This window comes from Saccopteryx leptura, chromosome 6 (assembly GCF_036850995.1).
Source record: "Saccopteryx leptura isolate mSacLep1 chromosome 6, mSacLep1_pri_phased_curated, whole genome shotgun sequence".
NCBI lineage: Eukaryota > Metazoa > Chordata > Mammalia > Chiroptera > Emballonuridae > Saccopteryx > Saccopteryx leptura.
The window spans coordinates 189164364-189179035 of NC_089508.1; the positions used below are offsets into that span (position 1 = coordinate 189164364).

At 51.0% G+C, this 14672-nt stretch overlaps 2 protein-coding genes across 2 annotated transcripts in view; one reads left to right on the forward strand and one right to left on the reverse strand.

The window, feature by feature from the left end:
- Window positions 1–14672, forward strand: part of NEURL1B (neuralized E3 ubiquitin protein ligase 1B) — a 292908-nt gene that overhangs the window by 78936 nt on the left and 199300 nt on the right. The gene's annotated exons all lie outside the window — the stretch shown is intronic.
- DUSP1 (dual specificity phosphatase 1) lies at window positions 11291–14333 on the reverse strand. Its single transcript, XM_066342643.1, has 4 exons — window positions 13739–14333; window positions 13321–13466; window positions 12738–12957; window positions 11291–12337 (listed from the first exon to the last, which is right to left on the reverse strand). The coding sequence occupies exons 1-4, from the start codon at window positions 14103–14105 to the stop codon at window positions 11967–11969; spliced, it is 1104 nt and encodes a 367-aa protein (XP_066198740.1). The 5' UTR covers window positions 14106–14333; the 3' UTR covers window positions 11291–11966.

A 14672-nucleotide genomic window follows, 5' to 3' on the forward strand; every position in this document is an offset into this window, starting at 1 on the left:
TCATTTTTAAAGAGGAGAGAGAGACAGAGAAGGAGAGAGAGGAGAGAGAGACAGAGAGAGAGAAGGGGAGGAGCCGGAAGCATCAACTCCCATATGTGCCTTGACCAGGCAAGCCCAGGGTTTCAAACCGGCGACCTCAGCATTTCCAGGTCGACACTTTATCCACTGCGCCACCACAGGTCAGGCCTCAGGGCACCTATTTTGATTGGGACTCTCTGCCTTAGCCTCTCTAGTGTCATCCACAGTGGGTGCCAAGCCCCAAACCTGCTGGTACCAGCACCTTGAGACACTAACAGGATGGCACTATCCTGGTATGAGGTTTTCTTAAGAGACCCTCAAGTATTTAGTCATTTATTCAGCCATTCATTTCCCCAGCTATATGCCCAGCCAGAGGTTGGAGGCTAGGGACCCAGAAATGAAACCTACTCTCCGTGGCTCTCAGTCTGATGCCCTCTCCTCTGCCTCTCTCCCTCCTCCCCACCCCTCACTCCTAGCCTCCCTTCCTTTCCTCCTCCACACATATTCATCAAACAACAGACATACAACTAACTACACAGAGTGGCGAGTGACAGGAAGGTGCTATTGAGAGCTCCGTGGGGGAGAATCCCCAATGGTCACTAGAGACCATGGCATAGGACATTTCCAGGAGATTCAGCATCGATATCTAATCCTCCTTTAGATGAGAAGAAGCTGTGAGTCATGAGCCCCAAGCAGCCCTACAGACTTCCCCATGAATCACCCACTGCCCCATTCTCCGCACTTAGAGGCACAGGCCATGGGGAATTCTCCTTCATCTGGGAGGCGGGGGGGGGGGGGGTGCGGGGGGAAGTGGTGGGAAGATGGGACTCAGAGTGGGGGTCCCAGAACAGTTCTCCCCCCCCCGTCATCCTTTCAGAACCACAAGAGCAGCCCTGACCCCAAGAACGGAGTCGCAGGACGCCAGGTCCTGGATTGCAGAGACCCTTACGTTGCTTCCTGCTTATGAAGTGTTTTTATACACTGGACTTTCACACGACTGTGTGTTACTGGAATGCGTCCAAGGGAAGTTGCCTCATGTGGAAGGGAAAGAGCTTGGCTGAGCAGAACAGAATCACTTCCCCCTAGCTTGAGCCCAGGACCCATGCAAAAAAAAAAAGGGGGGGGGGATTGTTTAACATCTTCAAAGTTCTTTAATTGATTCATCACATTTATTGAGTACCCACCACCTACCAGGCACTGTACTAAGGAAGAGATACTGCAGTGAACAAGACAGACAGCCCCCCCGCCCCCGCCCTCAAGGCCTTCTATTCTAGTGGGGAGAGGGACCATACACAAATAAGTCTCAGGTGGTGGTGAGTGCTACGTGGAGAAATAAGGCAGAAAGAAATGTGGGACTGCCTGGGGTTGGGGCAGGGCAGGGCATTCACTAGTTTAAATGGGTCAGTGGACAGGGAATGGCCATGGAGGAGATGACTTTTGAACAGAGAGCAGAAGGAGGGTCAGTCAGTCCAGGCAGAGGGAAGCAAGAGTGAACTTGGCCTGTGCTTTAAAGAGAGATGAGTCTTCCCAGCTTGCCTGGAAGGGATGAACGAGGGGGGAGAGTGGCAGAAGATGTGATCAGAGACATACCAGCAAGACAAGTCATGTCAGCTCAGGTAGCCTCTGTGAAGGACATGACCTGTATTCTGAGTGAGGTGGGAGCCACGGGAGGGTTCTGAGTAGAAGACAGAAATGACCTGATGCGTTAGAAGTTTCACTCGGGGTTTTTATTATTTATTTATTTATTTATTTTGTATTTTTCTGAAGCTGGAAACAGGGAGAGACAGTCAGACAGACTCCCGCATGCGCCCGACCGGGATCCACCCGGCACGCCCACCAGGGGGCTATGCTCTGCCCACCAGGGAGCGATGCTCTGCCCCTCTGGGGCGTTGCTCTGTTGCGACCAGAGCCACTCTAGCGCCTGGGGCAGAGGCCAAGGAGCCATCCCCAGCGCCCGGGCCATCTTTGCTCCAATGGAGCCTCGGCTGCAGGAGGGGAAGAGAGAGACAGAGAGGAAGGAGAGGGGGAGGGGTGGAGAAGCAGATGGGTGCTTCTCCTGTGTGCCCTGGCCGGGAATCGAACCCGGGATTCTGCACGCCAGGCCGACGCTCTACCACTGAGCCAACCGGCCAGGGCCTCACTCGGGGTTTTTAAAAGTCTAACTCCCACCTAGCCGGGCGGTGGCGCAGTGGATGGAGCGTCGGACTGGGATGAGGAGGACCCAGGTTCAAGACCCCAAGGTCACCAGCTTGAGCGCGGGCTCATCTGGTTTGAGCAAAAGCTCACTGGCTTGAGCCCAGGGTCGCTGGCTCGAGCAGGGGGTTACTCGGTCTGCTGAAGGCCTGCGGTCAAGGCATACGTGAGGGAGCAATCAATGAACAACTAAGGCGTTGCAACGCACAACGAAAAACTAATGATTGATGCTTCTCATCTCTCCATTCCTGTCTGTCTGTCCCTGTCTATCCCTCTCTCTGACTCTCTCTCTGTCTCTGTAAAAAAAAAAAAAAAGTCTAACTCCCTTCCAGTCATGGCAGACCACATGATTCAGAACCAGCCTATTGCTGAGGACCAGGAAAGTTTGGACCAAATATCTAAAAGTATTTCAGTTTGAAGGCACTCAAGCACTAGAAGGGCAGTGAAGAATTATAAGATCAAGATCAGGAAGAAGAAAACCCAGAGGAAAAAGCAAAGTATGGGGGGGCCTCTTTTCCCCAAAGGGCACCTGCCCCTGGGTGTCTGCAGGGTCTCTGAACTAGGAGACTGAAGGGCTCAGAGGTGGGGCAGAGCGTTTAATAGACTCCTGAGTCTAATGGGACAGAAGTAGAGTTCAAGGCACACCAAGAAGGAATCTGGTATATCCCTAGAATTTTTTGCATATTACCCAAAACAGTAATCCAGAATAGGGTGCATGGTAAATTCCCCAAGCTTTTAGTTGACCCCCCTAAAGGATACACCCTTAAAATAAGAATAAAGCAGTCCTCACAGAACCTAAAGCCCAACTTCAAGTCCTCTCAAACCATCTAAGATCGTTGATGGTTGGATTAAGATGGCCTAGAATTCCTAAGCCCCCTGCCACCTGCAATAAGTCAAATCCTTTCTAGAAGAGGATAGCACTACCTTAAGCCAAATTATCTCTAAAATTTTTCATACAAAGTGCCTGACAATCAAAAATAACCAGGCATGTGAGAGAATGTGTTTTATTTGTTTTATTAAGTCATGTTTTGATTTTTAAAAACAAGAGAAACAATAGACAATACACATAAACACAAGAGGATCCAGATAGGTATTGGTCACAGACATTAAAAAAAAACAAAAAAAACACAACTGTGTTTAATATATAAAAGAATAAAATGGAAAAGTTAAGTGAAAGTTTTCTAATGAAAGACATCAAGCCACAGATTCAAAAGCATCACAAATCACAAACAATATAAATAGGAAGAAAACTACAGAGACATTATTACAAAACTGCTAAAGAAAAAATAAGAGAGCATTATTCTAAATGAAATAAGCCAGTCAGAGACAGACAAGTACTATATGATTTCACTCAGCTGTGAAACTTAATGAACAAAATAAACTAACAAAATAGAAACAGACCCAGGGAACAGACTGACAGCTGTCAGAGGGGAGAGGGGTTGTGGGACTGGGTGAAGAAGGTGAAGAGATTAAGCAACACAAAACAAAACTCATAGACACAGATGACACTGTGGTGATGACCAGAGAGGAAGGGGGGTGGGGGGGAGATAGAAGAGGATAAAGTGGGGTAGATGGTTGGTGATAGAAAGACTTGATTTGGAGTGCTGAGCACATAATACAATCTACAGATGCTGTATTCAAGAATTCTTGATACCCCTGAAACCCATATAATTATATTAGACAATGTCACCCCAATAAATTCCATTAAAAACAAAAAGAGGTCTGAACTGTGGTGGCACAGTGGATAAAGCATCGACCTAGAAAGCTGAGGTCACCAGTTCAAAACCCTGGGCTTACCCAGTCAAGGCACATATGGGAGTTGATGCTTCCTGCTCCTCCCTCCTTGTGTCTCCCTTCTCTCTCTCTCTCTCTCTCTCTCTCTCCTCTCTCAAATAAATAAATAAAATCTTAAAAAAAAAAAAAAGAAGCCCTGGCTGGTTGGCTCAGTGGTAGAGCGTCGACCTGGTGTGCAGGAGTCCCGGGTTTGATTCCCGGCCAGGGCACACAGGAGAAGCGCCCATCTGCTTCTCCACCCCTCCCTCTCTCCTTCCTCTCTGTCTCTCTCTTCCCCTCCCGCAGCCGAGGCTCCACTGGAGCAAAGTTGGCCTGGGCGCTGGGGACGGCTCTTTGGTCTCTGCCTCAGGCGCTAGAATGGCTCTGGTCGCAAAAGAGCAACGTCCCAGATGGGCAGAGCATCACCCCCTGGTGGGCATGCCGGGTGGATCCCGGTTGGGCGCATGCGGGAGTCTGTCTGACTGCCTCCCTGTTTCCAACTTCAGAAAAATACAAAAAAAAAAAAAATTATAAAGAAACAAAAAGACAAAACAAAAATTCAAAGCAGCCAGAAAATAAAAATAAGATTACCCTCACAGGGACAACACGGAGAGAGTTAACTGACTTCTCGAAAGAGACAATGCAAGTCAGAAGACCATTGAATGTGTCCTCACAGTGGTTAAAAAATAAGGTTGCAACTAGATTTTTTTTGCCTAGTGAAAACATTTTTTTTTTTTTTTTTTTGTATTTTTCTGAAGCTGGAAACAGGGAGAAACAGTCAGACAAACTCCCGCATGCGCCCGACCTGGATCCACCCGGCACGCCCACCAGGGGGCGACGCTCTGCCCACCAGGGGGCAATGCTCTGCCCCTCCGGGGCGTCGCTCTTTTGCGACCAGAGCCACTCCAGCACCTGGGGCAGAGGCCGAGGAGCCATCCCCAGCGCCCGGGCCATCTTTGCTCCAGTGGAGCCTTGGCTGCAGGAGGGGAGAGAGAGACAGAGAGGAAGGAGAGGGAGGGGGAGGGGTGGAGAAGCAGATGGGCGCTTCTCCTGTGTGCCCTGGCCGGGAATCGAACCCGGGACTTCTGCACGCCAGGCTGACGCTCTACCACTGAGCCAACCGGCCAGGGCGAAAACATTTTTTTTAATAACAAAGTAAATAACATTTGTAGGAAAGCAAAAACTGAGAGAATGTGCCCTAAGATGTGCACCGTACGCAACGGTAAAAGGGCAGCTGTGGCCCCTGGCTGCGAAGGGACTGGCGCGCTGGTGCGGGAGCAGGCTGGCGACAGCCGCGAGGCTACTGTAGGCGGCCTGTGATGGTAGCTGGACCAGAGAGGTCGTTTTCTGGAAGTGACGAGAAGTATGTATATTTTGAAAATAGTTACATTTTGAAAATGAATCTGCCTCAATTTGTAGATGATTTAAATATAGGTTATGAGAACATGGGAGGAGTCAAGGATGTCTCCAAAGTTTTTTTGTTTTTTTTTTCTTGAGTTGATGGAAGGATGAAATAGCCATTAACAAAGATAGAAAGACTGCAGGAGGTGGTTTGGGGCTAAATCAAGGGGTTTTGGAGTTGCCAGATTTGGAAATCTATTTGACAAACAAGCATGTCAAGGAGGCTGTCTGGATATACAAGTCTGCAGTTAGGGGGCAGGTCTGGACTGGAGATTATGACCTGATAGCTTTGATATACGTATTTCCACCTGACCTGTGGTGGTGCCGTGGATAAAGCATTGACCTGCCATGCTGAGGCCGCTGGTTCGAAACGCCGGGCTTGCCTGGTCAAGGCAGAAACGAGAAGCAACTACTAAGAGTTGCTGAAACGAGAATAACTACTAATATACATATTTCCTTTTTTTCATTTTCCCCTTATAATACTGATGGTGGTGATGATGATGTTAAAATCATCAACATGTATTGTTTACTGTGTGTAGCTTACTGTGCAAAGCATTTCGTGTACATTACATATTTCATTTAATCCTGACCACTATGTAAAGCAAATGCGTTCATCACTCTCTTTTCAAGGATGTGAAAACTGAGGCTTTGAGAGAAGCAACCCGCTGAGGTCATTCAGATACTAGCTGTTTTATCAGTGTTGTCCCAGGCACGCCTTTTACTCAGAACCCTTGTGTAAGTACTTGCTGCTCACTAAGCCCCGGGCTGGGTCCCCAGGGGCTCAAAGGTGCACAAGGGAGGACCCTGAGTCGATAAACTCAACAACAAACAGGTGGCTAGCAGCAGTCACCCATTCACAGCCACTGGGTTGGACTTGAAATCAGGAGTTTCACATGAAAATAGATACAAATCCATGGCTTCTTTTAGAAATAGGAAGGTTGGGCAACACTGGGCTTACATTTCCACCTTGACGGGCAGCTTCCCTGGGGTGAACTTCCTTGAGGGAGGGCGGTCGTCGCAGGATCCAGTGGCCCAGTTCTCAGTTCTGACCTGCTTGGTCCCAGCGGGTGGCTGAGTTTCCAACCCTTGATTTCAGCTGTGGGGTGTAGCTAGACGCACAGACAGGGAAGTCTTAAGGGTCAAAGAAGGCTTCACTACCCTGCTCAGATTTTGAGTAGGGGAAGGTGATTTCAGCCTTGGGAATAACATGTGCAAAAGTAAGGGTAAGAAGAAAGAGCATATTGTGTTGGGAAAACAAGTCTCAACATGCATGAGGGACAGCAGTGGCGACAGGGAGCATGATGCTGGAAATGAAGGCAGCGGTCACGTCCTGCGGGGCCTTGGATTAGGGGCCTACGTGAGTCTCGCCCGGAGATTGTGACAAGTTCAGAGAGAGAGAGAGAGGCTGGAAGAGGTACTATATATTGTTTTGCAAATCAAGGTGACATATTTGTTGACCAAAGAATGAATGAATGAATGAATGAATGAATGAATGAATACATGAATGAGTACACAAAGATCAAAGAAGGAGGCAGCAAACCTCAAGTGTCCCCTGGTGGCAGCCTTGATGAAACTTTTAAACCTGAACTTGGCAGTGTGGGACCCGACAAAGGGTTGCCCAGGGTTGGAGAGAAGGGTGGGCTGGGGGGTGGGTGTCTGTGATCCCCCATAGGGCACTGGGGGGGGCCTCATTTCTTCAGGAACCAATCACATGACCATAACACCAACTTAGTTGCCGAAGGTCCTGGACGCCTGGCTGCCCCTCCCCAGAAAGTGTCTATTCCTTCCCCCCTGTCTCCTTGAACCAGCCCAAAGGAAGCCCACAGATTCCAGAGCCTTCCCAGGTGTGGGTAAGGAGGGGGCCCAAAGCTGAGAGGTAGGCAGGAAAGTAGGTCAGTTCGGGTGCTTCTTACAGATGAGAGCACTGAGGCCAAGACAGGGGTACACCTCTGCGCAGTCGGCGAGGCAGGGCTGGTGGTCTCCGGACAAAGGTGACTACCAAACAAAGCTCGGCTGTGTGTCAGGACGGGGCAAGACAACCCACTTCTCCAGTGGGGAGGAGCGCTGTTGCAAGAGAGACAGAATGGGGACCCGCTGAGTCACAAGAGGACAATGAGCCTTTCTCAAGCCTCTGATGTGCTCAGAGGTGACCGCCTTTCCTTTAATCCTTTAAAGAGCCTTTAAAGGTCTTTGGAGGTTACTGGCCCATATTTAAACGGAGGTTTAAAGAGCTTGGTAATTTACCCACAGTAAGTCACACAGCTAAGAAGTGGCAGAGTCAGGACTTGAACTCAGGTCTAGCTGACCTGAAGTGAAGTGCTCTATCCTCTAATCTGGGAAGATTCCTCCCACACCTTGGGCCATTGCTCCCATCTTGGCCTGGAGCCCCCTTCCCAGCACACCTCTCAAATCAGAAACCGGATTGTAGCATTCAGGTCTTAGCGTCGCCACCTCTCAGAGAGGCCGGCCTCTCTAGTCATCAAAATCTAAAGGAGCCCCCACTTTTTGTTCGGCCTCCCTTCGGCCCCATTGTTAGCTACTAGAGTAGGAACTTTGTGTTGCACCGAAGTATCCCTAGGCAGCCTCTAAGAGTCAATATTTGATGAATGAATGTATGAATGAATGAACGGACCTGATGTTCAGTTTTAAAGCCACAGTCAAGAAAAGGGTGGCCTTATGGTCTTTTCCTGAGCAGAGCTGATTGTGTTCACTGCGGTGCTAGCAACGTGCATACCCTTTGTTCTGGGGAGGAGAAGGGAGCAGACATCCGTCCGGCCCCAGGGGCTGTTCTCTAACAGGGGCAGAGTCCCAGGGAAGTCCCCAGAGGTGGGCAGCCCTCCCACCTGCTCCCCAGAAGGCGACCTGCAGAGAAAAACTGCGCGGGGTGACCTGGATCCACCAGGCCGCCGGCAGGTGTGGGAAAGCGAGCAGGTCGGCGCTGGGCGGGCCGCCCCGGCGGCTCGGGCTTTGTTTGCCTCTGTGTATGGCAACCAGAAACCACCGCGGCCAGCACTTCTGCAGAACCGCCGTCTCCCGCCCCCCTGCGTTTTAATCTCCTAAACTGATTTGTCAGCAGCAGGAAGTGACATGACAGCTTTCCTCACAAAAGGGAAACTCCTCCGCGTTACCATGGGGATGGAGGCCACGGTGTGATCACAGATTTATATCATCTTAAAGATGTACACACCAGGATTGCATCCTTCACGGGCGGAGGAGAGAGGGAGGGAAATGGACGCCGGAGGCTGCAAGTTCAAGGCAAATTAGCCGCGATTTGCAAAATTCCAAGGAAAGGAGAGGATGCTGTGGAGGCGTTGGGGTTGGAATTACCCTAATGGGATAATGGGTGCCTGGAAACCACAGAAAAGCATCAAGTTTGCATTGATGCCTTTTCCAAGTCCTAGAATTAGAGGGCTGGGACGAGCCTCAGGCATGAGATCCATGCAAACTGGTCATTTTATGGGAAGGAAAACTGAGACCCAAGGTCGCAGGAGGTCACTAGGAGAGGGGAAAGGGATCTAGATGTTTCTCTAGGGCCCACTTTCTGCCAGGTACTTACATTCAGGATGCCACCTCCTCCTCCTCACAAGAGAAGCAGGTTTTATTATCTTCATTTTACATATGTGGAAACTGAGGCCCAAATGGACAAATAGTTTTCCATTCCAAAATTACGTGTTAAAACCATGGTGACATCTGGCTGGCTGCTGAGCTCGTCTTTTCCTCACACCCTCAAGCCGTCTTCTAGACTGAACTGGGACTTGGGTCCCCACTCCTCACAGATCCAGGTTCCAATTCTGCAAAGTCCTTGACTGGCTGTACAACCTTGAACTAGAATTAAAGGGCTGTTGCCTCACCTCCCTGAGCCTCAGCTCCTTCCTCTGTACGGTAGGTGTTGCTGTTCAAGATTTCATGGGAAGGTGTGCAAAGCAGTTTGCACAGTGGCTGGCACAAAGCGCTCGCTCTGAAACTGACAGCTGGTATTACATCAGCAGTATTAAATAACCCAGCTGTCTCTTTTTCAACCTCCCATTGAGAATCAAACATTTTAATAATTTAAGCATCTTTTCACTATAAGGTAACATTCCTTTTTTTCCTCTAAGAAAAGCAGTTTCAGGCCAAAAGTAACATTTTCTGGAGGGCCTGAAGACCAAGGATCAGAGACATGGGGAAGGGGATTGTGACGCTGGCTCTTCCGGGGAGGAGGGTGGGGGAGGGGTGGGGAGGGGAGCGGGGGATGGAGCGCCGAGCTGGAAGAAGTAAGCGAGCTGTTTTCACTGGAGGCTCCCTTAGGCAGCCGCTGTATTTTTCCACTGCGTGGATCACAGTGGAGATTAATTTTGGTTCAGCCAGCGCCTGCCAAGCAGAAAGTGATGGCTCGGGCCCACGGGGAAGTCAGCCATGGCATCTGCCACAGACTCGAAGCCGCTGGTACATTTCCACGAAGGGAGATATTGGCAATAGTAATTTCTGGGGTTGATTGAAAAAAAAAACAAAAAACACTGGGTACGGTTTGTTTTGAAAGGCGTGAACACACTTGAAATCGGAAGCCCAGCTGAGGAAATGAGCTTGCCAGCCCAGGGTAAGTTCTTAGAACTTAGAACACAGGGATCTTTCAGGCCCTGGGAGTCAGGTGGCAGATGGGGAACCGGTGGGGAAAGGTCAGGGACACCGAATCTACCTCAAGGCCTTGAATGCTGGCGCTGGACCAGGTCCACTACTCAGGGTGCTACTAGAGAAGTCAACTGGGATGTTTTCTTGCCTGCTTCCTACAACACTTTGTCCAGAAACAAATAGTGAGGACAGGAGCTAAAGGGTCAGGGATCCAGGAAGTTCAGTTATTTAATTCAACATTATAGGCTGGATTACGAGTAAGTGATCAATTACACCTTCTCTGTTTTAGCCTGTTCAGCAAGAGAGTAAAATTCCCGAATGGGGTTAGGTCAGTTGGTTAGAGCATCGTCCTAAAGTGCAGAGGTTGCAGGTTTGATCCCTGGTCAGGGCACAGACAGGAACACATCCATGTTCCTGTCTCTCTCTCTCTCCCTTACTCTCTCACTAAAATCAATAAATAAACGTTGAAAAAAAAAATCCAGGATGTTGCCCTAGAGCAAGTCAGATTTAATTACCTAGCTTCTGCAACAAAATTATGAAGTCAGAGCAGCAAGTGACCTGAAGGCAGCCACCAAAAATGCTGTATGCATAGGCAGATTCCAGTGTGAATTCCAAATATTAGTAATGGCCGGGTTGGGGGTGGAGATTTCAGATAATTTGTTGTATTTGTTCATAATGCTTGGGTTTTTAACCATTCTCACAAGAAATAAAGGTCTTTTCAAAGGCAAAGAGAGAGCACATGCAAAGTGCAAAGCACGTAAGAATTAGGTAACAAAATAGATATAGGCCCGATTCCTGCACCGCCGTCACATTGCTAGGCTGGGTATCCGCACCTCAGCAAAAGGTCTGGCTGGGTGGTTTTGGGGGCAGGGAGCACACCATGCTTTGCACACAGTAGGAACACATGCCAAGTGTTTTGGAAAACTATCATGGTCAGAACTAGCACAGCTCCCAGAGAGAAGGTAGTAAATGACAAAGGCAACCCAAGCAAATGGCTGTCACTTTCTCCCTCGGCTTTGGGGACACAGGCCCCCCTGGGTGACATGGTAGGGGAAGCATGGAGGGACCCTTGGATCCAATATTAACAGTTCAGCTATAAAACTTGGCTTTTCATGATTGGTCACACTTCTGTAGACATCTTGTGGGACCGAGAGGCCACCAAGGAGTGTGGTATCAGATCCCCACACACTTATCAGATCCCCACACTTTCCAGAGGCCCGTGCCCAGGCTCTCCCCTATGTCATCGCTAGAGGGACAGGGATCAGGGGGCCCAGGAAATAAAGCATTGAGACTTCAATAGAAATGCCATAATTTATTCTGTTGTATAAAAAAAGTCACCCTTATGTAACAAAATGTCTTCTTAGAAGAAGAAATATATTATTTCAGGTCATAAATAATCAGCAAACATACAACTGTTGGCAACTAAAAAAAAACAACAACACTGGTGTTTTCCATCAGTGCTGAAAACCACCTGCTTAGGATATATGTACAGGGTTTACAGTACTCAAACACAAAAATTGAGGTATTTGGTTCTTCTAGGAGTTGACGCGGACGTTTGTGAAGACAGACCACCTGCACAAAAATAAATAAGGTATATTCTCATGTGTATATGTGTCGTCAGGAATGGTAATACTGGTATGTATGTCAAGCATGAAGTTTCTACAAAATAAACATAAAACAGGGGCAAACGAAAAGAAGTCGGCTCGCACACTGAGTCCTTTTCTCTTCCGCCCTTTTGTCAGGGGGACTTGATGTACCCACTAGACATTGGTCCCAAATGTGCTGAGTTCAGTGAACGCCTTGATGCTCAGTCATCACTGTGACTGCTTAGGAACCCAGTGGAACTCGGGTGAAATCAATAAATAAATAAGGACCAGCCCTCATGAGCCCCCTTCCCAGGAGTTATTGCAATTCTCCTCTCAAGAAGGAGCCTGGAGTCCCAATGGGTTGTGGAGATCGCCTCCCATGGCCTTTCAGCAGCTGGGAGAAGTCGTAATGGGGCTTTGAAGGTAGCTCAATGCATTGTTCGTGGAGTGGACAGGGATGGAGACGGGGAAGTTGAAGACAGTGGTGGTGGAGGTGCCCCGGTCCAGCACAGACATGGCGGGGCTCCCGGCCTCTGCGGAGCAGTGTGGGGCCAGGACCTGCGATTCAAACTGAAGCAGCTGGCCCATGAAGCTGAAGTTGGGCGAGATGATGCTTCTTCTCTGCTTTACAAACTCGAAGGCCTCATCCAGTTTGACTCGGTTAGTCCGCATGAGGTAAGCGAGGCAGATGGTGGCCGAGCGGGAAATGCCCGCCTGGCAGTGGACAAACACCCTCCCTCCGGCGTTCTTGACGGAGTCTGGAAAACAAAGGGCAGCTGGTTACTCATGAGCCTGGGAGAACGACCCTAGCCCCAGGTATAGGGTGTCTAAGAAATATCATGTGTGTCCTGTGCAGAGACGGTCAGTCCCCTCATGCTATCCCGGGCACTGTTCACGGAGGCAACGTGGGCACTGAGCGAACAACAGGATTTAAACTTGGACTGGCCATCCACTAAGCAAGTGGATGCTGGGCAAATCAACTTTCTGAGCCTTCGCAAAGTGGGACATCAAATTCACAGTTTGCAGGGATGGTGCCCATACCAGAGTGACATTTTAATGTCTGGAGGAAGGCTTAGAAAAATGTCATTCGAGTCATTTGGGCTCAGTGGTTAAGATGGGGGGAGCGAGGCAGGAGTCTCAGGCATCCATTCCATTTACCTATGAAGTCGATTGCCTCGTTAAACCAGGAGCTGATGTCCGCCTTGTGGTTGTCCTCTACCGGGATGCTCTTGTACTGGTAATGACCCTCAAAATGGTTGGGACAATTGGCCGAGACGTTGATCAAGGCAGTGATGCCCAAGGCATCTAGCATGTCCTTGCGGGAAGCATGGTAGGCACTGCCCAGGTACAGAAAGGGCAGGATCTCCACTGGGCCACCCTGAAATCCAAAAATACCCAACACTTGTCAAGCTTTGCTCAGAGTCAATGCCGGTGCCCACACCCGCAAAAACTCCCTGCTGCAAAAGTCAGTTTCCCATACTGCGAGAACTTTCTCCAAACTGTTGTTGGGAGTATAAATAAATAGGGAATTAAGCCGATTTGCCTGGGCAAGGCCAATGGTCATTTCTGTGGCGCCAGCAGTTACTGGGCTCCATGGGACCACTGAACCACGGGATAAATGACATCCTGTGTCCCTTCCATCACAAATAAAGCTGCAGGTCACTTCCTATCTTCTCACTAGCACAGCCCTTCCAGGCCTGCCAGCTGTTCCTTCCCCCCTCTGGCACCGGCCCCTACTAACCTGATCATAGAGTGGGGTGCTGCAGGAACTGCACCCTGATTCGGTGCTGTCAGGGACGCTAGTACTCAGGGGAAGGCTGAGCCCCATGGGGGTCGACTGTTTGCTGCACAGCTCCGGACAGGACGCTGAAAAAGCTTCATATCCTCCTGAGAATACAAAGAGACATTTTTTCCCATTAGTACCGCCGGCACAGGGCACCTTCATACAATTCCCCCACCCACCAGTGCTGGAAGTTTACCCCGGAGTCTTTGTTCTGGAGACAGACAAAGCCAATGACAGGCCCCCAGAACAGGACTCGGGCGCCCCCGCACTCCAGGTGGGGCAGGCGCGGAGAGACAGCCTTCCTCAGAGCCCCCCACACGGCCTGGGCCAGGCGGCAGGGGGCCGGAGACCCGCCCCAGCCTCCCCGAGGGCGCACCTTGGAGGAAGAAGACGGGCGCGCCGCGCGCCTCACGGCAGAGCGCGCCGGCGGCCAGGGCCAGGGTGCCGTCCCGCTTGGCGGCGTCAAGGGCGGCGCTGCGCTCGTCCAGCAGCACCACGGCGTGGTAGGCGCCGGCCAGCAGGCGGCTGCGCAGCTCGGCGTTGGGCACGATGTGCTCCAGGCCCATAGCGCCCTTGGCCCGGCGCCGCACGATGGTGCTGAAGCGCACGTTGACCGAGCCCACGATGTGGCCGGCGTTGAAAGCGAAGAAGGAGCGGCAGTCCAGCAGCAGGCACTGCGCCGCGCGCTCCCGCAGCAGCGTCCGCAGGCCTCCGGCGTCCAGCGAGCCCACCTCCATGACCATGGCCAGCCCCAGAGCCCCCAGCGTGCAAATCTTCCTGTGCTCTTTGTCCTCGGAAGCTAAAGGCAGGAGGTGGCGGCTTTCGGGGAGAAGCCCACCCGGTGGCTTTCTTTGAGCAGGACCCAAAACTGCTCTTGGACTGAGCGAGGGGCTGTGGTGCGGGATTCCTAGATGCTCCACTGACTGCCCCTCCGGTCCGCGTCGCACCTTCAGCCCCGAGATTCTTCGCAGCGAGGCGGACCCGCGGGAACGCGTTTATATGTAGCCTCGCTGGGGGGCGGGGCCAAATGGGCGCGGAGGGGGGTTTGTTTGTTTGAATGGCGGTCACGTGACCGGGTGATGACGTCACCCGCCCTGCCGGGCTTGGCGCCGGCGGAGCCAGAGGCGAAGACGTCATCGCCCTCCGAGCAAGATCCGCTGGTCGCGCTCCGGCTCAGCCGTCCGGCCTGCTCCTGCTGTGTCCCCGGGGAGCTGGCCCGCACCGCTCCGGGCCCAGGGGGGAGGAGAGGAGCCGGGAATGCTGCCAGCGGCGCGCTGGCGGGGTTGCAAGCGGCCGGGAGAGCGGGAGGG